Source organism: Anabrus simplex, chromosome 2 (genome assembly GCF_040414725.1).
Source record: "Anabrus simplex isolate iqAnaSimp1 chromosome 2, ASM4041472v1, whole genome shotgun sequence".
NCBI lineage: Eukaryota > Metazoa > Arthropoda > Insecta > Orthoptera > Tettigoniidae > Anabrus > Anabrus simplex.
This window is the reverse complement of record NC_090266.1, coordinates 1,196,465,200-1,196,488,608: the sequence shown is the minus strand read 5'-3', so window position 1 is coordinate 1,196,488,608 and position 23,409 is coordinate 1,196,465,200. Positions and strand designations below refer to the sequence as shown.

General features: G+C 39.6%; 1 protein-coding gene across 3 annotated transcripts in view; it reads right to left on the bottom strand.

Annotated features, from left to right (window-relative positions):
* Positions 1-23,409, bottom strand: part of Pi3K92E (phosphatidylinositol 3-kinase 92E) — a 344,498-nt gene that overhangs the window by 31,693 nt on the left and 289,396 nt on the right. For all 3 annotated transcript variants that reach the window (XM_067142174.2, XM_067142173.2, XM_067142175.2), the window contains exons 15-16: positions 18,586-18,728; positions 5,914-6,065 (exon numbers count right to left, since the gene is read on the bottom strand). In XM_067142174.2, coding sequence (XP_066998275.1) covers positions 5,914-6,065; positions 18,586-18,728 — 295 coding nt within the window. The remainder of the gene's footprint in view (positions 1-5,913; positions 6,066-18,585; positions 18,729-23,409) is intronic.

Sequence of the window (23,409 nt, the reverse complement as noted above, 5' to 3'; positions counted from 1 at the left end):
CCTGGGCACTGCTCGCTGACAGAAATGGGCAAAAACAGTTGAAAACCTCGACTTCAAACATTCAAGCAGGAAGGCATGGTCCTTGTTAAGGAAATGGGAGCCAAGTAGCTCGAGACACTATTCCTATAAGACCCAACAAAGTTGCATCTCATATAAAGTCAAGTTCAAATGCTCCGAAAGATTGCGACCATACCACTGCAATCAAAAGGGAAATCAGAGCCTTGAAAACAGACGGTCTTGAGGGCAGCAGATTTTCTTGTCCATTCTCTTGAGAGGAAGTTGCTATGGCTTTAAAAGATGTGAAATCAGGTTTTGATGGCATTCACTCAGAATTTTTATTGCATGCTGGGAAGTATGCAATGATCTTGTTAGCAAAGTTCTACTCCAATATCTTAGAAACAGGGTCCATCCCTTGACTTCTGAAATAAAGATCACCACCATTCTCAAACCAGGTAAATCTTATAAAAAGCCTCAAAGCTATCGCCCAATTGCACTTCTGAGTGTGGTTTACAAATTACTGGAGAGACTTCTTTACAACAGAATTGGCTCAGTAGTTCTTGACCATCTACCGATTGAACAAGCGGGTTTTCTCCCAAATCAAAGTTGCACAGACCAGTTCTCTCTCCGACTACACACACTGAAGCTGGTTTTCAAAATCAACGAAAAACCTCAGTTGTCGTTTGTGGACCTTACTGCAGCATACGATACAGCATGGAGACAAGGACTCATCTACAAACTGCTTCGAGTAATACCTTGCAAAAAAATTGCAAAGCTCATAAAAACATGCTTATAGACAGGAGGTTTCGTGTAATTTGGGGGAACAAGACAAGTAAGGAAAGGATCCTTAATAATGGTCTTCCTCAAGGATTGGTACTAGCACCTCTGCTGTTTAACTTGTATCAGACTTACCAATAACAGCCTCCAAAGCATTTGATTATGCGGATGACTGGGCATTCGCAACGCAGGGCAAATCTATGGAGAACACCGAAGACACGCTGACAGCTGATCTCGCCACCTTAGATCAGTACTTTCGTAAGTGGAGACTTAGGCCAAGTTTAAGTAAAACTGAAGTCTCATGTTTCCATCTCAACAACAAACTGGCCCACCGTGAACTTACTGTAATGTCAAATTCCAGAACACTAGACTTCCTCACAACAGACACCCAAAATACCTCGGAGTAACCCTTGACAGAACACTGTCCTTCAAGAAACATCTGAAGATGACAAAAGTTAAACTCCAGTCACGGAACAATATCATCCACAAACTGTGTGGCACCACCTGGGGTTTTTCTGCTTCGACCTTACGAACTTCAGCCTTTGCCTTTGCCCTTGTCTTCTCTCCAGTCTGGCTGAACAGCTGTTACACGAAACTGGTTAACACACAGCTAAATCATACTTTGCGCATTGTATCGGGAACCATAAAATCTACCCCCACTTCTTGGTTACCAGTTCTGAGCCATATTCCTCCAACTCACCTACGGGAAAGAATGCCTTGCTGCGTGAGTACCAGAAGCTGTCGAGGAATTCCAATCTGCCAATTCATGGAGATATACCCAACGCCTTGAACAACAGACTTCGGTCCAGAAATCCACCAATAAGGACTGCCAAAATCCTGGTTGACAAATTCAGCCTGCAGCAGGATTGGATTCAAGAATGGACTTCTGTCACAGGTGTAGAATATATTGGAAGTGGAAAGTGTTTATTGAAGATTTTATTTGTAAACCTTATTAAGTCGTACTTACTGTATGATCTGAAGTGTGGTGATAAAATATTTTATTTGTATTCCATGTAACTACCTAACCTGTACAGTGTAAATATTTTGGTAACATATGATATTTGTAACAACTATATTTCATTTCTATATTTACTGGAACTATCCAGAAAGTTGTAACTTGAATTTTTGAACAGGGTGTATTGGCCTTTGTTAGTTATGTATTCTAGAAAGTATGTTCTGACTGTTCTGGAAATGGAAGATCACGATCGTGCGTATTCGAGAAAATTATTTAAACTTCGCAACTGAAGTAGGAGTTGTGATTGGTGAATCTGGGTGGCGATAGGCGGGCTCCTGCGTTCTGATTGGCTACTCCAAGGACAGGGTTTCCTTTTTAAAGAGAGCGAGGCAGCATTTCGTAGTCTGTCTGTCTGTCTGTCTGTCTGGCTGTCCGTCTTCTATCTCTTGACTGTCCAAAGTTTTGACGTCGTCTCGCTACCGAAATGGGCCACTTTGGGGTAAGCACTCTCGATTTCTGTTCCACCTTAAATTTCACTTAATGTTCGGTTGCTTTTTCATATGGGAGTTTGCTCTAACCTCGCCCAGACTCGCCACTCAATTATTTCGGATGCCTTAGCTTTTCAGCTGGGCTTGGCTGTTTGTTTCCGAGGCATTCCCCTTTCCTTGTTTCACTAAACATGTAAATTGTAGTTTTATGTATTTACCTTGGGGTTTTGCCTCTAGTAGTTCAGTGTCACTTGACGTACACTAGTTTTCCTCTGCCCCGCATCAGAAGTGTTTTTGGGTGTGGGACCAAGTTGAACTGGCCTCTGCGCCAAGTTTAGATATTTCTGATTTTATCCTTTTTCAATTATGTTGTTCAGATATTTTGAAAGGTACGTTTAACTTCACTCTAAATTGTATGGTACAACTTGGGTTGTAATTAGATGTATGGTATTTGCTTGACTCTTTGAACTTATAGGAAGCTATTGTCAAGGAACATCCAATTTGTGTGTCTCAAGGAACGTGTAATTTGTATTTCACAAGTTCGGTATGACTGAAATTGTTCGGAATTCGTTTGTGAAGTCCTTTGTAAATAATATTTTGGTAAATAATATATTTTGAAAATCAAGGATCAGGGTTGATTTTCCAGAATCTGCAACCTAAGCCATCTCCATGCCCTTGGTAGGTTCCCAGCTCCTTTCACGTTCCTGGGTTTTTTATCGTCAAGTTTTCCCTACTGATATTTACCAGTGTTGTTATCGGCGGAGTTCCGTGTAGTTCATCAGCTGTTTTCTTGTGTGTGTAGTGTCTTAGGTACCGTGTAATTGAACTTACTTTCCTTCCTTTGCTGTGTTTGTTGTAGCCGCTGAAGTAACAGTTACAACTTCCATGGCTCCAGCTGAGTATCAGAACTTCTCCTGTATTACAAGAATACCAAAAGGATTTGACCTACCTCTTAAAACATGGACTACCCTCAATCGTATCAGGACAGGCCACGGAAAGTGCGCTGACTTCCTCTCTAAATGGGGCAAACTTCCCTTCCCAGAATGTAGCTGCGGTGCCCCTAAGCAAACAGTTCATCATATAGTGGAACAGTGCCCCCCGAGTGCTAATCCGGGTAACGAAAACGACTTTCTTGACCCAAATACTTCTTGTATAGACCATTTACAGAGCTTGAAGGTGAAATTGTAACCTACATAGTGTATTGTATATTTAATTTGTGATTGTGTGTTTTTATTTTTAATGTCATACGCTAAATAATCCCTTATTCACTTTCTTTTCTGGTGACTAAGTTTTCTAATTCTAAATTTCTCTACCTTCTTTTCAGGCTAAAACATATTTTTTTTTCTCTTAGTCACCAAGTAGCATGGCTTATCCTCTGTGTCACTGGGCCTTAAGCTCTATTAGGTTCTATGATAAGTCTTGTACTAGGAGTGCTTGAGTGGGTTCAGCCTCCATTTCATTTTGTTCTCGGCCTTTCCATTATTACCCTTTGATTTCCATTTCTTGGCCGTATAGCTTCAATTCTTGTATTTTCTGGATCTTTCGATCCACTTTTCGGGTATGGCTCCTCTATGAAATAAGGGTAGCGAGTGGAAAGCTGTTTAAGCTTTTAAGTGCAGAAAGTGGAATTCTGCTAAACACAACCAGAGGCATTTTTACGTGAAGTCATTAATGTAAATACATTAATCTAATGTGAATTACAGGCCCATTAGGCCACTGTAAACTGTGGTTTAGGGATTGATGCCCTTCAGATACATAACTTTGAATCTGAGGGTTCAATTCCCCTTCTGGCAGCTTTGTTCTATAAGCTTCGGCTTCTTCCTTTTGAAACAAAGTTAGGTTCTATATTCCCTCTGTAGGGGAACTTCATTTGTAAAGGCTAGTGCCTCACCATTAATTCCAAAGATATGTAAATTTATAGATCTATTGGTCTGGTTTTGACTGAAAGTCCTGTGTGAAAATGCAAGTCCTTTCTCCTCTGGCTGTAAATGAACTAAACTTCTAAGCTTGTCTGTTTGTTATCTGTTGTTAAACCTTTTCTTCTTCTTCTTGTTGTTTCGTTTCGGCCAACTAAGGACCACGTCATTTCAACTGTTTCCCTTGAGCTTTAATGTTGGTCCAGTACTCCTTCATTCGTATATGGTGTTGCTCCTTTCGTTCTTCCGTCCGTTATTGTTTTTTTCTTTAAATATCTTCCTTTAGTAAAGAAAATAAAATTTTCAGTAAATATAGTTTTCAAAATTTAGTTTTTGGTTCGTGCATTGTTCAGCCATTTACCCCTCATGTTTCTTTCCCTCTCTGGACCACGCAAAAACAAGATATTTACTACTGGTACTATTGTAAGGGGAGCACTACAAATAAAACACCTAAAAGTAAAGTTCAGTGTGTCATTGACCTAGCTAGAGCGGGGTGCATGGCGTGCCAGAAGGTTAACAGACTAACCAGCCAACTGGACTCATGCCAACGACAAGAGTACCAGTACAACAACACAAAATGGCGGCAGGCACGCATGCACGAAAGGCAATAAACTATACCGTTCTGCTCCCTACCGTCGTAAAAGTTACAAAGGATTAGTGTTCTAGGTTTAATATACAATTTTGTCAATAGCAGTAGAGTTTTTGATATCGACAATATTAGCTTCTACAGCATAAACATAAACTCATATAGACACAGATTAGCAGATCATGGTGTTGACTACTCTCTTTAAATATGAAGTGTAGTTCCCAGTTTACAGTGTGGCAAGTGGCATCCATGGATTTTAGACCTCTGATTAGTTATCATGCTGTTTCACCAAGGTCTATCAGTATTAACTGGGGGTTCTTTTTTTTTTCTATTTACAATTTGCTTTACATTGCACCAACACAGGTCTTAAGGCGTGATGATGGGACAAGAAAGGGCTAGGAGTAGGAAGGAAGTGGCTGTGGCCTTAATTATGGCACAGCCCCAGCATTTGCCTAGTGTGAAAATGGGAAATGAAGGAAAACCATCTTCAGTGGGGTTCAAAACTAATGTCTCCCAAATGCAAGCTCACAGCTGCGCAACCCCAACCACACACCCAACTCTCTTGGTGGGAGGCTTTCTTTGTCTGTGTATGCAACAGGTGGAAGTGAAAGACAACAGGAAAATGCAAATAACGGATTCACAAAATTCATAAAACTTTCTCTACAAATGAGAAATTTTCTACCTTAAAACATAGGAATTTCAAATATGTTCTCTTCCTGACACTCCCCAAAAAGCAATTAGCTGTTAATTTCTAAGTCCCGGAGTACAAGCTCTACTGAAAGGAAGGAGTATATTATCACAGATATTTCTTTACTAGTTAACACATGACAGTTTTTCCACACTTTGCCAATAAAAGGGTGCACGTCTATGCTCTTAGAGCAAGTTGAAATGAAAACATTAACTACTAATTGCCAGAAATGCTGACTGTCACCTGTCTAACATAACAGAACTATGCTAATTTATTGGCAAAATGTACACTGAACAAAAGTAGGTTATATGAAATATGTTTTGAAAGGCCATTGCACGGGGTGAGGTATACAAAGGTATGTGATTCTTTTGCACATGGAAGTGTACTTACAGGAGAAGATAAATAAAATTTAATGAATAAAGAATTATGTAGTAAAAAAGAGATGTGTTAGTGGTGAGGGATAGGTAGATATGATACATAGTTTTGGAGTACTGGAGTCATCTTACCTGGCCAGATTTCTTAACCATTATGTTGTCTGAATGTCTGTCAGCTACACCCAACACATAGGTAGCCACACAATATCCTGCGCACGAAAGGGTAAACTCTTCTATTGCCTTGTTTAACTGCATCTCTGTCTGGTTATTATCCTTCAACCATGCTGCCAAATGAGAAACTGAATGGTTAATTCATAGATCCCCACATGAATTGAGAGTAATGGATCAGGGAGGAGAACAGCACAAATCTAAGAGAGAAAACAGACACACAGAGGGAGAGTACATAAAAAAGGTAACAGCCAGGGCACCGTCAACACTTAAACAATTATGCTTGGGCGTACTAGTATTTGCCCTCCCTAGCTACCCCACAGAGAAATGCCACACAAATTCAGTGGATCTGTCTCATGCCCAGGCAATTATTGAAGTTCTAATAGAATGCTAGAATAGTGCCATATGTTAAGTTAGGGGTACCTTCTTCAAACCTAATCCCATAAATTACATACAAGTATAGTTGTAATTATTTCATTATTAATTTGTAACAAAGTACAGCAAGCTTTCACACAAAGTTTATCATGTTTATCTGAATAATAAGACACAACTGGATAATAAAGCAATTAAACTTTTTGTCCCCCCAATGAAAATTAGGAGGAAAGAATCTTTTTGCAATTAATGACTTAGTTTTTGGCAAATTTATTTTAATTCAAAATTGGAATGAGGGGAAACACTGATTGTAACTAGTTTACCACCACTGTTGCCGCCACCACCACCTTGATAATTCAAAATTGGTTAATTAAAAATCTATATATATAAAATAGCTTGTCCTGACTGACTGACTGACTGACTGACTGATTCATCATCGCCGAGCCAAAACTACTGGACATAATGAAATGAAATTTTGGGAATACATTCATATTAAGATGTAGGTGCTCGCTAAGAGAGGATATTTGGATATTCCGTTGCTAAGGGGGTGAAAAGGGGGGTGAAATTTTAAAATGAGTGTATCTATATCTCAAAACTTTAAAAGTTTACAAATGTAAAAATTGGTATTTAGAGTCTTCTTTGAAAATAAGGAAACATATTTTTTGGTTTTTAGAAAATCCCAATAGGACGGGTGAAAAAGGGTGAAAAAGTGGTTGAATGCCTTTAATCAGGATACCGATACTTATATCTCAGAAACTGTAGATATTACAGACCTGAAAATTGGTACTTTTGATTTCTTTTAAAAATAAGGAAACACGTATTTTTTTGTTTTTGGAAAATCCAATTAATGGAAGGGGGAAAAGGGGGGTGAATTTTTAAAATGAGTGTTTCTATATCTCAAAACTTTGAAAGTTTACAGATGTAAACATTGGTATTTAGAATCTTCATTAAGAATAAACAAACACGTATTTTTTTTTTTCGGAAAATCCCAATAGGAGGGGTGGAAAGGGGTGAAAAAGGGGTTGAATGCATTTAATGAGGATACTTATATCTCAGAAACTGAAGATATTATAAACCTGAAAATTGGAGTTTTGGATCTCCTTTAAAAATGAAGAAACACACATTTTTTTGTTTTTGGAAAATCCAATTAATCGGGGGGTGAAAAGGGTGTGAATTTTTCAAATGAGTGTATCTATATCTCAAAACTTTGAAAGTTTACAGATGTAAAAATTGGTATTTAGAATCATCATTAAAAATAAAAAAACACGTATTTTTTTGTTTTCAGAAAATCCCAATAGGACGTGTTTAAAAGGGTGAAAAAGGGGTTGAATGCCTTTAATCAGGATACCGGTACTTATATCTCAGAAACTGTAGATATTACAGACCTGAAAATTGGTACTTTTGATCTTTTAAAAATAAAGAAACACGTATTTTTTGTTTCTGGAAAATCCAATTATTGGGAGGGGGAAAAGGGGGGTGAATTTTTAAAATGAGTGTATCTCTATTTCAAAACTTTAAAAGTTACCACATGTAAAAATTGATATTTAGAATCTCCTTTAAAAATAAAGGAACGCGTAATTTTTGTTTTCTGTAAATCCGAATAGGAGGGGTGTAAAAGGGTGAATAATGGGTTGAATGCCTTTAATGAGGATACATATATCTCAGAATCTAAAGATATTACAGAACTGAAAATTTGTATATGGGATCTCCTTTAAAAATGAAGAAACACGTATTTTTTTTGGAAATTCCCATTAATGGCGGTTAAACTGGAGTGACATATTGGGTGAATTTTTTGAAAGACTATATCTACAGAATATCTGAGAAACATAGAATGATACAGACGTAAAAAGTGGTATTTGGAATCACCTGTAAATGTAAAGAAACATAGGTGATTTGTTTTTGGGAACTCCTCTTAAGGGGAACTAAAAAGGGGGTGAAATTTTAAAATGAGAATTTATACAGTATATCTAAAAAAAAACGAACATGTTACAGTAGTGATAAATGGTATTTTTTATCTCTATTTAAAATAAAGGAACGTGTATTTTTAGTTTTCAGAAATACCCCTTGGGTGGAGGGGGTGGGTAAAGCGACTGAAATGGGTGTTGAATTCTTTTAATTAGGCTACTGTTATCTCAAAAATGAAGATGTTACAGACGTGAAATTTGATACTTGGAATCTGCTTTAAAAGTAAAGAAACACATTTTCTCGGAAAATCCAATGAAGGGAGGGGGGGGGGGAGGTGAAAGAATTGAAAAATTAATTGACTTCATTGTATGAGAATACTTACATCTATTAAAAACTAAAGTTGTTAGGGCCTACAGACATGAAAATTGGTATTTGGATCTCCTTTAAAAACAAAGAAAAACGCGTTTTGACGGGGAAACCATCTTGAGGGGCGGGAGTGGAAAGGAGTTGAATTTCTTTCATGAGGACACATAAATCAAAAACTGAAGAAGTTAGAGTCGTGATAATTGGTATTTAGAAGATTATTTACTATTAAAGAAACAAGTATTTTTTGCCGGAAAATTATCTTATGGGCGCGGGGGGAGGGGAGGAGTGTGAAAGGAAGTGAAATAAAGTGAATTATTTTAATCTCAAAACTGAAGGTAATAGACGTGAACATTAGTGTTTGGAATCTCCTTTAACATAAAGAAACACGCCATCTTTTAGTCTTTTTTTTTGGGGGGGGGGGGGTTGGCTAAATAAACTTAACGGCGGTGGGGTGTAAAAGGAGGTGAGACCAATTGAGTTTACTGTTCATAATGTATTTATAAGGAGCCTCCGTTGCTCAGGCGGCAGCGCGCCGGCCTCTCACAGCTGGGTTCCGTGGTTCAAATCCCGGTCTCTACATGTGACATTCGTGCTGGATAAAACAAAGGCGGGACAGGATTTTCTCCGGATACTCCGTTTTTTCCTGTCATCATTCACTCCAACAACACTGTCCAATATAATTTCATTTCATTTGTCATCCATTAATCATTGCCCCAGAGGAGTGCGACAGGTTTTGGCTGCCGGCACAATTCCTATTTTCGCCGCTGTATGGGTGCTTTATTCATTCCATTCCTGACCCTGTCGAATGACTGGAAACAGGCTGTAGATTTTCGATATACTTATTCTTATCATAAACCGATCATTTTTAATCTTTCCTGGGTTCGTTTTCAAGAGCCATCTTTTCCTTCGGAGAACGTTCTTAGATTACAGTAGATTCTCCTGGCATATAAATAAAAAAATAAACACATTTGAAATAAACGATAGGAATGAGATTGACCGTCCAATTTTTCACCTCCATAATAAGGTCAATAATGCACGGAAGTATGTCATTCGTAGGCCAGAAATCCAGCACACTTGCCTACGCGCGACAATAGTGTTGGTCATATTTTCAACAATGACAATGGCAGCAGATGTAATTTACCGCCAAGTAGCGGCCTTGCATCTTGCTGTGGGGTCCAGAACATCTATAATAATAATAATAATAATAATAATAATAATAATAATAATAATAATAATAATAATAATGTTCTGGACCGTCGTCAAATGTGCGGACCGCGCTGAAAACGGTTCCTGGACGGGTAATGACTAAGAATGCAGTCCGGCCGCGGGTTCAGTATCGCCAAGGCACCCAAGACGACACCACGCTGGATCTCCTAAAGGATTTGTCCCATATTAAAAATGCTTATTGGAAAAGATGGCAAAGATTATGGACCCAACTGACCGGGTGGAATACCTGGACTTAGCACGGAAGTACGAAATCGATTGCTGGAAAGAAAGATTGAAAAATGGGAGGAAACTTCCCATAATCTATTAGAAAACGAGTCAGATCACGAATTTTGGCGGATTCTCTCAGAAAACGAGTCAGATCGCGAATTTTGGCAGATTATATATAAAACAATAAGCATTCAATTCTAAATTTCAGTATAATACCGTAGCGAAGCACGGGTATCTTGCTAGTCCTGCCTAATTAAAAGAATCTTTCGTTCCCAGAAACATGAAGTATGATTTTGCATGTTATTTAAATCGTTTAATTCGAAATACGGATAATTCTTAATTGAAAGAACAATGTTGGTCCCATTAACGAAATTCAGACTTTTAATTCAAAATTGTCTTTAAATTAAAAAAAAAAACCAGTATTTTACAGAGCAATTTAAAATCAAAATTTCTCTGTATCATGATAGATTCTTTTGTATTCTTGCAGTTACTCATTTTACTTAAGTATTAGTGTTCAGTAACATACTTCATAAATATATTTTATTTATACCGTATTGTAGTTTATTGTTAGTTCCGGTATTTTAGTTCAGGGTACACGTTTTTGTTTTTAAATTCCAAGATGGCTAAATGTCAGTATACTTCTAAGACACTGAGCGAGATGATACAAATTATAATGGAGGCGGACAATAGATAAAAAACAAAAATTGAACTACCTAAAGTATTTGGAATTTTTGTGCCCACAGTTTCAACATTTTTCAAAATAAAGAAGCTCTAGTAATGCAGGATGCAAATACTGCAAAGCGAATGCACAATCGAGATGCTAAACACACAGATTTGGAAGTGGAATTGATCGAGTGGTTTCGGCATGTTCGAGCGAACAATATCCCCATTGATGACTAGGTTAAGGGGAATGCAAATGACCTGGCGTTAGAGGTGGGACTAGAGTTTCAGTGTTCTAACGGGTGTCTTCAGCATTTTAAGGAATGCCATAATATCACGTATCAAGCAGTTTGAGAAGCAGAATCTCCAAACAATGGCGATGCCAACAGTTGGCGAGAAAGCATGACTCATATAATCAATTTGTATGCACAGGACAATATCGTAAATGCCAACAAAAGTGCATTGTTTCTAATGCTGAGCATAAAAGGACTTATGGTTTTAAGGAGAGAAGTGCCATGCCGGGAAATTGTACAAGGATAGGGTCACTGTCTTGTGTTGCAATGCAGATGGAAGTGAGAGGCTTCCTCCCCTCGTCTTAGGAAATTTCAATAAGACATGATCTTTTAAGGACATTGAGCACTTCCCTTGCAAGCAAAGGCATCTAAAAATGTCTGGATGATGGGAAAACTTTTTGAGGAGTGGCTGATGTGCACTGCATACAAACATAATTTAATTTTAAAACATGTGCGTCGTCTTTTTCTGTCGGCCAACACTACGGGTTACTTACAGCCTCCAGATCAGGGTATCATTTTCATCTCTGAAACGTGCCTACAGAAAGCGACTGGTACGTCATTTTCTCCGTGAAGTAGCTAGAAAGATTCCGGCAGGAGAAATACGCAAGTGGAACGTGATGGACGCTATGCAGATTGTGACAGTTGCCTAGGACACTATTCCTTCATCGACAATCACGAACTGCTTTGTCAAATGTGGATTTGGTTCCTTAGAAGAATAATAATAATAATAATAAGAAGAAGAAGACTGGGAAGAGTTGTGGCAACAGTCCGATCTCTGTACAAATTTCGCCGAATATATCGCCATCGACAACGCGGAGACTACTTCAGAGGACCGAGATCCTGCCAAGCTCACTGGCTGTGATCACTTGATGAACAAGATGAAGACACGGTGCAGGTGACTACTAATTCATCGAAAAGCGATGTACTTGCCGTTCTAGCTGTGTTGTACTTAATGATAAGTGCAAGTGATGCTGACAAGTGACAATTAAGGCTATGGACCGTACAGAGCAGTTCGTTGCTGGTTTTAAAAGAAAATCAACCTCTCATACATTCTTCTTGTTTTAAGGCAATAAGCCTAATGTGTGACCAAAAAATCTACTGGACCATTAAACATTTACATGTCCTTTTGGTACTGTATAAAGATATTTATCATTCTTGCCATTTATGTTAAATATATGTCTCAGGTTTTAAAGCTTGTACCACGTGTTTCCACGTGTTCTGTTGTTGGTTCCACTGTGCAAGTGCTTTATTCAATGGATTAATGTACTTGTTATTGTATCGTGCATAATTTTCACTTTGTCTTAAATTGAGGTTCTTCTTGTTTTCTTCCCTGGCGTGCGGTTAATTTTGCCAGCAAGTTATCCACGTGCATTATTTGAATAAATGCACCTTATTGGACACATTTTGGAAATAGTTTTTCCATGGCATTTTAAAGGTTTAAACTGTGAATCAAGGTGATTACATGCAGTAATGTGTCTTAGAATATTTTGTGATATGACAAGGGTTGGCAATTCTGAATTACGAGTTTGTGGAGGTTAATTTGAAATCAAGTCATTCGAAGTCTGATTTTTGCATCCCAACAACTTTGAATTAATGAAGTTTTACTGTACTACCACCACCACCACTTTACCAGTCCTGTCACTCTCAAAAGAACAGTGTAGAACAATTAACAAAGTCTGTGGACTACCAGTGATATTTCACAAATGTAAGCCTAAATATAATGTAGGCTTAGGTTTTGTTCAAATATTTGAAAAGAGCTACTGGGCAAGAATATGCATTGTTTGAATCAATGTAAGTAGTGAAATAGAAATAGAACATCTCTTTATTGCCCACCCTAGTGTACACCATCGGCTTAGAGGCAATAAAGACAACAAAACACACAGAAACAAAAAAAAAAAAAAAAAAAAAAAAAAAAAAAACTTGGAACAAACAATATCTAATCTATGTTTCTTAAAACTACTAACTACCTTCCCTAACTAATTTGGTGGCATCCCCCAGGCGGATCACCAGACCTTGGGCTGTGCCACCCTACACTAATCAAACAATATCTACTATTTACCCTTAAAACTACTCAATGTAAGTAGTGGAAAAATAAATAAGCACATTCGGAAACACTTTTGCTTAATAAGAAATATTTTTTGTGGTACGCATATAGAAATTGAATATAAAATACTGAAATAGGTATCTTGAATAACATGTGACATGAGAGAGAGAGAGAAGGCTGTGCGCGCGCGCGCGTGTGTGTGTGTGTGTGTGTGTGTGTGTGAAAAGCAACTAAAGGATTCCAAAGATGAATCTAGATGAATGAAGCTTTACAGAATTAGCAACCCAGAATTAGCTAAAAACACAAACACATTAGCTGCATATATTCTTCTCTTCTCATTCTCCTATTCTTCTCACACAATGAAATGCCATACACCTCCCTGACCTTCACAAAAAGATGTAGTATTATACACAATATCAAGATACATAGTATAGCTGTTTTCTACACTGACGACAGGCTGCCAGGGGAAGTGGCAAGCGGGAGGCCGACCAATCCAGCACAACGTAAGCGACTGGTAACGCAGTGGGACATGGAGCACTACTACAATGTTGCCAATCTTCTCCTGTCTTTGCTTTTTTTTTTTTTTTTTTTAAACATATGAACCCCCACAGACTTCAGTATCATTCACAATGAAGTAACTCCCCACTGAAAGTTTATTTCTTTTATTAAACCAACAAGTGACTTGTTCAGTGTTAGGTATTCACCCTCTATGTAATACCTGAGGATTGTTCTTCTAAAGTTAAAGTTGGGTTCAAATCTACATGACCACTAATGTACAGATGTTCATATATGTTCTAGTTCAAGTATGGCCTGTGGATAAGTTTTATTCTATCTTGGACGTAGTATAATACCTACGTGACAAACAATAATCCGTCCACCTTTCCCTAGAGGAACTTTAAAACCTCCTGTGCCCTCTTTATCTCGCCAGATTTTCACTGGAGCATAATTCTGATGAAAGTAGGTATCATCTAAAAAAATATGTGGGGTAAAGGGAACTTGTTCCTCAAAAGATGCATTTTTCAATATCATTGCTCTGGCTGTTACTATATCAGCTCTCTCCATTAAAAATCTCCTCCCATTGCTGCTATTTTAAAATACTTACCCCACAGACTTCATTATCATTCACAATGAAGTAACTCCCCACTGAAAGTATATTTCTTTTTTTAAACCAACAAGTAACTTTTTCATTGTTAGGTATTTACCCTCTACATAATACCCGAGGAATGTTCTTCTAATTACAAGATATCGAATCCGTCGATGGCCGTTTGTTATACAGTTCCTTTGATTTGTTTGTGTTGTGGTTGAAATGAGATAGAACCAGATGACTCGATACTATCTTTGCCTTCCTTTACAATATGCTGAATGGTTTGCATAATAACTTGACAAGCGTCCAACACACTCTGTTGCACTTTATACACACACTGCTGCACTTCATGTACACTCACTAAAGGACCATTACTTTCTGCTTCGTTCAGAAAATATTCATGAACATTGTTGTTGATTATTTTTCTACCTTCACTCCTTATCTCCTTCCTGTTCGCCAATGAAAGATACTTATTGCAATTATAACAGAACAATGCAAGTAGAAATGAATGAACGTCGCATTACATGTTAGATACATGCCAATCGAAGAACGCAATAAAAGACGCGGCAGTAATTACTCATATGGATAAAAAACGACAATCCTAAAACAAACTCATGAACCAAGCTCTTTCTAATATCCACACGCACACAGCAAGACTACTCGGCAACACAGCAGTTTGTAGAGTGATGTGAGAGAGGCAAATTCTTCAAGCAACAGTAGTTCTCAGTGCCACCGCTAGGTGAACTTTTGTCTGATTGGGCAGCGGCATATTGCCTGCACCCCACTTCCCCTGACAGCATGTAGACCGCCTGCTGTCAATGTAGAAAAAAAAGCTATAGAAGTGACATAAAACAGCCTGATAAGAATGACTAGAACAGCAGATTGTTAGAATAAGCATAATTACACAGAATAAATGCACACATGAGGGCTGGGGTGTAATTAACAGCAACAATTTATTTCTAAAAATTTCTAAATATTGTACCACAATATGATTGTGTGTTTCAGAGAAGAAGACACCAGTAGCATATGGACACACCGCTAGATGATCTGTGAATGCAGAGGGTTATGGGAATTCAATGGCATGTCAGTCATCATGCAGAATGGGCATGACACAGTGTGAAAAATATTCATATAACAAAACAGACATTCTCCAGGGGAGTAATTCCAGTGAATGACATGGGGAAGCAGGTAGAAGCTGAAATACTCTGAAATGAACAGCAGCACATCCATGAGGATGAAAAGCAACTAGCAACCGGCAAACATTCAGGATGACCTGTTAGCATTTGCAATGATGAGTTGTACGCAGTAATCATACAATGTAAGGAAATGTTCTGATCTCTTGAACAATACTACATTTCCATGACAGTACAATTGGGCATACAAAGGATGTACAAGAGCTAGAGTGTGGGGACTGGGCAGTACCAGAATAACTCCCATATTTGATGTACTTGTCTCTCTGCGATCTCAATCTGATACCCAACATGAAAGCGTCACTGCATGGGAGACAGTTTCAGACACGAGAGGACTAACTTTGTGTTGTAGATCATGAAATATCCTGGATTCTTACATGTTGAGGCTGATGGTATTCAGCTCCTTCCACACGATCGGTGAAGTGTTGTGGATGCTCTAGGGGACTGCCCTGAGGGTCCATGGAGTTCATGTGAGCACTCTTTTGGTACTGTAATGATGGTGCATGCTTTCTGAATTACAAACACATGCAACATGGTGGCATAATTTATGGATGATGATGATGATACTTGTTGTTTAAAGGGGCCTAACATCTAGGTCATCAGCACCTAATGGTATGAAATGAGACAAAAATGTAATGACAATTTAAAAGTTCAAAATCACCAACTGACTAGAATTCAAAACGTGACAATGACGAATGAATGGATGAATAAGAATTTAAAACAATCAGTTGATCGGACTTGCAATGCCCCACTTTCCCAGAAGCTATCATAAACAGTAGTATTACTGACCAAGGAACTGGTTCTAAAGCACAATCCTGAATCAAGGATGCTTGTTGTCGGTAAAGGGGTCCAAAATCCAGGTTAACGGCCCCTCATAATGGTACTTATTGCTAGTAAAGTAGAACCATGGTATTTGTCATGTTGCAGTGCTAATCAAAAGTAGCATAGACTCACGGTGTTCCACACATTATGGTACTACTCACAAGTATTGTACGTCGCACAGGCAAAGCAGACCTATGGTGTTTCTCACATAATGGCACCACTCATAGGCAACATAAACCCATGGTGTTCCTCACCTAGGTGTACTAATCACGGGTGCCGGTATTCCTGTGGAGTTCCTCACATACTAGGTACTAATCACAGGCAACGCAGATCTACGAAGTCGCTGATATAGTGGTACTAATCACAGTCAACGCCCAGACCTGTACAATGGTACAAATCACGGGTACTGTAAAACACATACTGATTCACCCTCTGTTGCTACTAATCAAAAACCTATTGTGTAGCTAACATAATGGTACTACTCGCAAGTAAAGGCAACCCATGGTGTTCCCCACGTTATGGTACTAATCACAAGTAGTTTCATGGTTCTAATACAATCATCCCTTGGTCGCGCCTTTTAGTCGCCTCTTACAACAGGCAGGGTATACCATGGGTGTATTCTTCGTCTGCGACCCCCACCCACAGGGTTTTTTATGGATGTTTGTTTGCTTCTCTATCCAACACCTGATACACATAATCTCCAATGTTCATGCATGCCACGGAACCGTACCCCACCCACTTCTATTTGTACACTCATGTTCATAAAACCAGAACACCTTGAAAGACTAGAGGTAGGAAGTTCATATTCACAGAACATGTGCATTAGTACGTTCTGAAGAAACGATTAGCATTTGAACCATGTCAGCTCTCAGGTTGAAGGCCCATATCGATATCTCGGCGCACCACCACCGACTGGTAAAATGTGCCAGCGACTCTCGTTGTCGCCTTAAACTAAAGGCAATGGATCAGTGTACTTGAGCAGACATGCAGGATGTCTCGCAGACATATGCAAGAACCATATCGTCAAATGAGTGAGTTTGAAAGAGGGCGCATTATTGGCATGAGAGAACGTGATGCATCCATCCGGGAAATTGCTGCTCGTGTGGGAAGAAGTGTGTCGGCAGTGTAATGGGTGTGTAAAGAATGGTTCACAGAAGGCTGTAGAAGAGGACAAGATGGGTCTGGTCGCACCACCCAGACCCCCCCCCCCCCCCCGAGAAGAGTGACACCTCCTCCGAATGGCATTGCAGGACAGATCTGCGTCCCCCTCAGCTCTGGCGCAACAGTGGACAGTGTAAGACATCGTACACTATCAGGAGTGACAGTCCACCTGGGTTACCGGCGCGTCATCCAATTCTCCGCCTGACTTTGACTAATGTGCATAAACATGCTAGACTGCAGTAGTGTATGGAACGACGTCACTGGGGACAGGAATGGCAGCATATAGTGCTTTTGGACTAATCCAGATTCTGTTTGTTTGAACACGATGGCCGCATTTTGGTTTGCCGCAGACAGGGGGAGAGGCATCACACTGACTGCATTCGCACAAGACATACAGCACCAACTAAAGGCCTTAAGGTGTGGGGTGCTAATGGGTACAACCACAAATCACAGTTGCTACGTGTCCAGGGCACTGTGACCAGTTTGACCTATGTGAATGATATCCTGCAACCTGTAGCCATACCCTTTCTGCACGACACTCCAGACACCATATTTCAGCAGTACAATGCACAACCACATGTTGCTGCATGAGCACGTGCCTTCTTGTTTTCACAGGATGTCAGACTGTTGCCTTGGCCCGCCCAATCACCGGACTGGTTGCCAATTAAAAATGTGTGGGTTGATGAAGCAATGGGTGCGGCGCTATGACCCAATGCCAACCACCAATGATGAACTGTGGAACCAGGTAAATGCAGCATGGATGACTATACCCCAGTACACCATTCGTGCCTTAGACATGTCGATGCCATCAGGCATGGAACAAGTTATCAGTGCCCGTGGAGGACCCAGTGCCTACTAGGCAACAGGACGCATGCTGAACCTAGGTGATTGAAATGCTAATCGTTTCAGCAGAACATACTAATGAACATCTCCTGTGAATATGAACTTCCTATCTCTAGTCCAAGGGGTTCTGTTTTTTATGAACATGAGTGTGTATGTCTGTGTTTTGTGCTGGGCCAACATTCTTGCAAAAAAACACCACCATTTGCCACAACTTATGCTCCAACGCTCATATATCCTTACAACAATTGATGAGAGGACAAACTGAAGATAGAACTGACACTATGTCAGACAGTCTAGAAATTTTGTAAAGGTCAATAGAATTGTTCTAAATGAGACCTACAATTATGAGTACAACTATAATACAAGACAGAAGACCAAAAGGAGAACCATATAAGAGAATTACATAAAACATAAAATATTAGAATAAAAGGGTACAAATCAGAGATTATAGACTTAACTAACCTAAAAGGGATCCCTTTCTGAATGCAGCAGTAGCTGAAAACATGCCTTTCTCTTTCTGTATGTTAGCAATAGTTTCGGCATTTAGTACAACTTCAATTAGGCCAACACGATGCTCTGTAGAGATACAGCCATAGGGATTCATCCTGTAATCAAGATAAAACAAGATAGGAAATAAAAGCACACTTATTCTAGAACAACGTTTAAAATGAGAGAGGACAAGAAAATAATAAATCGTATTCTTTAATACTGATGTCCATTATGTACAATGAATGATAACTTCGTGATAGATTCTTGATCATTCATTGCTAATAGTAATAATAATAATAATAATAATAATAATAATAATAATAATAATAATAATAATAATAATAATAATGCCCGCCTGGTGGCCATGATCATTAAGGCATTGAAGTCTAAATGGTCTGACACCATGGTTAGCCGGTTCGAGTCTCATTGGTTGAAAAAATTTCTACCATTAGAATGTTGGCCGGCAGTGTAGAGGAGGTAGTGGTATACAATTTCTAATCACTAGATTGCTTGCCAAAAGCCTGGAATAAATTCCAAAATCTCTCCGCAGTGTTCATGTGGAGTGAGGGCATATGGCGCTGTCGATGGCGATTTGTCTGTCGGATGGGAAGTTAAACCTTGAGCAGACCCCTTGGTGCTATTCGACAGGAGTAGGCTATGACCTGGCTCCGGGTTTCACCCTCTCCCTTCCCACAATCATACATCACATCATTCATTTCATCTCATTAACTCCTCGGATGAGGTTGATGTCAGGAAAGGCATCCGGTCATAAAAACCTGCCATAACAGATTCATCTCACCTCAAACCAGACCCCGTAGAGAAACGGGACAAGGGTTACAAACAAAACAAACAATAATAATGTGATAGAATAGTTCATACAGCCAGCTTCTCAATGCCTAGTGTCGAGCGGCAGTTCATAACTCTACTTCCTAAAGGGGGCAGTTGCGGATCCTATATGGCGCAGCAGCAGTACAGGAAAATGTTCTAGGTGGACGATCACTTGGGTGACAACAGCAACGGCCACTAAGAAGGAGTAACAGTAAAACTCCTGTATCAATGGCCTGGAGGCAGAAAGAAGCAAAGACCTATGGACTCAACCTGAATGAAATCCAGGGTAGGCAAAGCTCTGTAATCTGTAGGGAAATCAGCTTGTCTAGGAGAAGAGAACTCCAAAACCAAACCTCAGCTACATGTCTACCCATCGTGGTTCCAACTTTTTGAGAGCCTAGCCCGCTCCATTACCTTCTCAATACTTGATCCCGCAGAATGGAAACAGTAAAAAAATGAAAATTATACCCCAGCTGGTAACCTCCAAACCCAGGGCTACAAAGTGAATGGTAAAAGTAGCCCATCAGATTGTGGGGGCACTGTACCTAGTATGAACATCAAGGACCAGTCAAAGGGTCCCTCATCTCAAAGAATCAGGCCCAAATAGAGCTTTGATGTAGGAACTCTCAATGTCTGGACACTTACTAGAGTTGGAAAACAGACTGAGCTCACAAAAGCTCTGAACAAACAGAATGTCAAATTCTTGCAATTCAAGAGCCATGTACCCTATCAGAAGATGTCTCAACAATATATGGATACCAGGATTTTCAAATCCAATGCTAAGATCAAACCTGCTAATTTAGTTATTCTAGGCACAGCCTTCTTAGTTCATACATCGACTGTGAATTCTGTAGTGGAAGTTTTCTCCCCATCTGTCAACTCTCACTATTAAGTGCGCTAACAAGGCTTACACCCACTGATACATGGATCGCTGATGGCAGGTCTCCGCTGCAGGAGAAAGTACGCCAAGTTGAATGCGCGGTTCGCCTTGTTGGCGTACCCAACCTCGAGCTCTCCTTATGGGGAAGCAATGATAATATAGTCAATTTTAAGTCGCAATTAATGGCGCATTGGAATAATTAAAAATATAGAGACATGTTCACTCAAAGCATAAGGACATTGGGATCACTGACACGTCATTCCGAGGTCAGTAAATCTCCGGGATAGCAATAAAAATGAGTGTATAATAACGGCCGGCAAATATTAACTTAGGTGCTGAATACATGCAATTAGCGATCGGTAACACAATACGAGTGAAAACCAGTTTCTGGAAACATTGCTGTAAATTGTATACATGTATGCCACGAAATTATGCATTCTTAAAATGATGTACCTATAAACGTAGCTCAATATACAGGCCTAGATTCGACATATCGTAATCGGTGCTTGATAATGAATTTCTGTTTCCTGTTTCCAAGAAATAACGCGCATATTATCAAATTAAAATAGCATTGAAGCAAATGTACACATTTATAAAACCAGCAAATATTCAAAACTAGTCAATATATCACATTACCTCCAGCTTAATGTACTATTACAGACCTCTTTAATTAAATTAAGCTAGCAAAGCGATATTGATAGTCATCATCAGAAATATGTAACACCAGTTAAAAGAGTCCCAAATACCACGAATAGTATAATGGAATAGCCCCAAACACCCACCACACTTTCCCTTCTCCCACCACTCCAGTGTCTGAAACCCATAATTATTACTAGAGCTCTGCATTTGGAGGAAAACAACCGCTCGAGCATTGCCCACTTCGTGCCGCTGCTCGACGGCTGGGAAAAGCCCACGCTGCGATAAGGCTGTGGCCGTCTACTACACCATGTGGCCGGTCGTCCTTCACCTCTCGGTGATCAGTGGAACTGTCGAGCACTGCCGGGCGCTCGAGCGTAATCATAATCCCGGTCGGTGACAGTAAAACCGCCGCGCGCTCTACAGTGCGGAATGCATTAGACATCGCGTGTAAAACCAGTTGGTGACTGGGCTTTGAGCAGTGTAGACAGCGTTATGGATCAACCAAGTATAAGTCGTAAACGCTGCATTCAAGAAACGAAGATAAGTATTCTGGAGAGAATTAGGAGCGGCTCGTTAGTCCTGAAGAAGAAAGATATGTCGGAAAAGGTGGCGAAGAGTGAAGCTTGGAAATCGTTTGCACTTGTAGTGGATCCTGTCACGCAGGCTTCTTCTGGGTTCGTGCAGTGTGCCACATGTGATACTGTACTTTCTTACCAGCCAAGCAAAACAGGTATGATTTGGCGCTGAAAAAATAACTGAGGATCAGAATTCCACCGAACATGTGCAGTACCAAGCAGCATAAAGAAAGTTGGTGTTGATAAGTTGGTCGATATGAGTGGAATAGATTTGCTACCGTTAAATACTTGTAGTAAGATTGGCTTCAAGAATTATTCGCAGGAGCTCATCAATGTTGGCGCCACTTATGGCAAAGTCAATAATAGAAGATGTTTTTACGCACCCTACCACTGTATCACGGCATATTAAAAAAAGGCCGAAAAAATACGGGCGACAATGGTGCCGAAGCTAATATGTGCCACAAATAACAAAATGTGTGCTTTAGACGCTGATCTGTGGTCTGATAACTACAAGAAGAGAACATTTTTGACTCTGACATTGCATTATGTTAACGATGAGTGGCAGCTAGAAACGCTTGTTTTGCTAACAACTGAGTTTCTGGACATACCTAAGGCAGGAGAGAACATTCGGCACGAAATCGAAGAGCGGTTGCTTGAGTTAGCAATTAACAAGAATGATCTTACAAAATGTTACTTTGTCACCGACCAAGGAGCTAATATGAAGAAGACACTTGAATCTTACGACCGTTTGCCTGGCTTTGATCACTGTCTGATGACTGCGCTTCGTCACACATGTTAAGAGACGTTTTTAGAAGATGAAGCTCCTGAAATCCTGTCGTGTCTGCTATCAGCAAGAGCTATAGTAGGCTATTTGAAGAGATCGGGTCACTCGGGGCGTCTGCAGCACTCTATGAAGCAAGAAGCTGTAACGCGGTGGAACAGTATACTGTTAATGCTCAATTCCATCATAAGTTTAATTGACGATATTCGAGATCTATTAGAATCCCGCGGGTAATCGAAACTCTTAGAAACTTTCCATGAAGAGTGCATACTAGAAGTTATCGCTTTTCTAACCCCTTTTAAAGAAGCGAGTTTGGATTTGGAAAGTGTAACAAGGCTGGAACGTGTGCTGCCTTGGTACACGCGTCTGTTACATCATTGTGAACCAGAAGAGAGTGACAGCGAAGTAAGAAATATTTTTATAAGTTACGATCGTTTATAAACCTGCTGAATTATCGGAATTTAATTATGTATATATTATCATTTTCAGTGCATGGCGAAAATAAAAACGAGAGCAGCATATTTCAACAGAGGCTATCCGTTACAAAGCCACGGTTCTATGGCCATCACGACGTCATTTGAAAAAAGTCACAGTAGAAGAAAAGCACGTCGCGTATGCTGAAGTTCGACGATTGTGCTCGTAAATGTGCCTGTAAATGGTAAGGTCGAATCACTGAAAAAAGATAGTAAACGAATGTTTCTGTATAGGCTTTTGGGCTTATGCCGTGTCAAGAAAATTAGGCATAAGCCCAAAAGCCTGTACAGTATCATGTCTTTAAGTACGGCCCAGGAAATCATTAATGACAACAAAACGAATGTTTGTTTGTCTTATCTTCCAACTTTCGTTAGATCAGCAATTATGCCGTCTAAAATGTACAATATTTGGGAAGTGTTTCGCAACACAATGCGTTTTGATGTAATTTTTGCGATATATAAAGGAATTCACTGGAAATATAGCTTTTAGTAACCAGTTTTTTTTGCTAGGGGCTTTACGTCGCACCGACACAGATAGGTCTTATGGCGACGATGGGATAGGAAAGGCCTAGGAGTTGGAAGGAAGCGGCCGTGGCCTTAATTAAGGTACAGCCCCAGCAT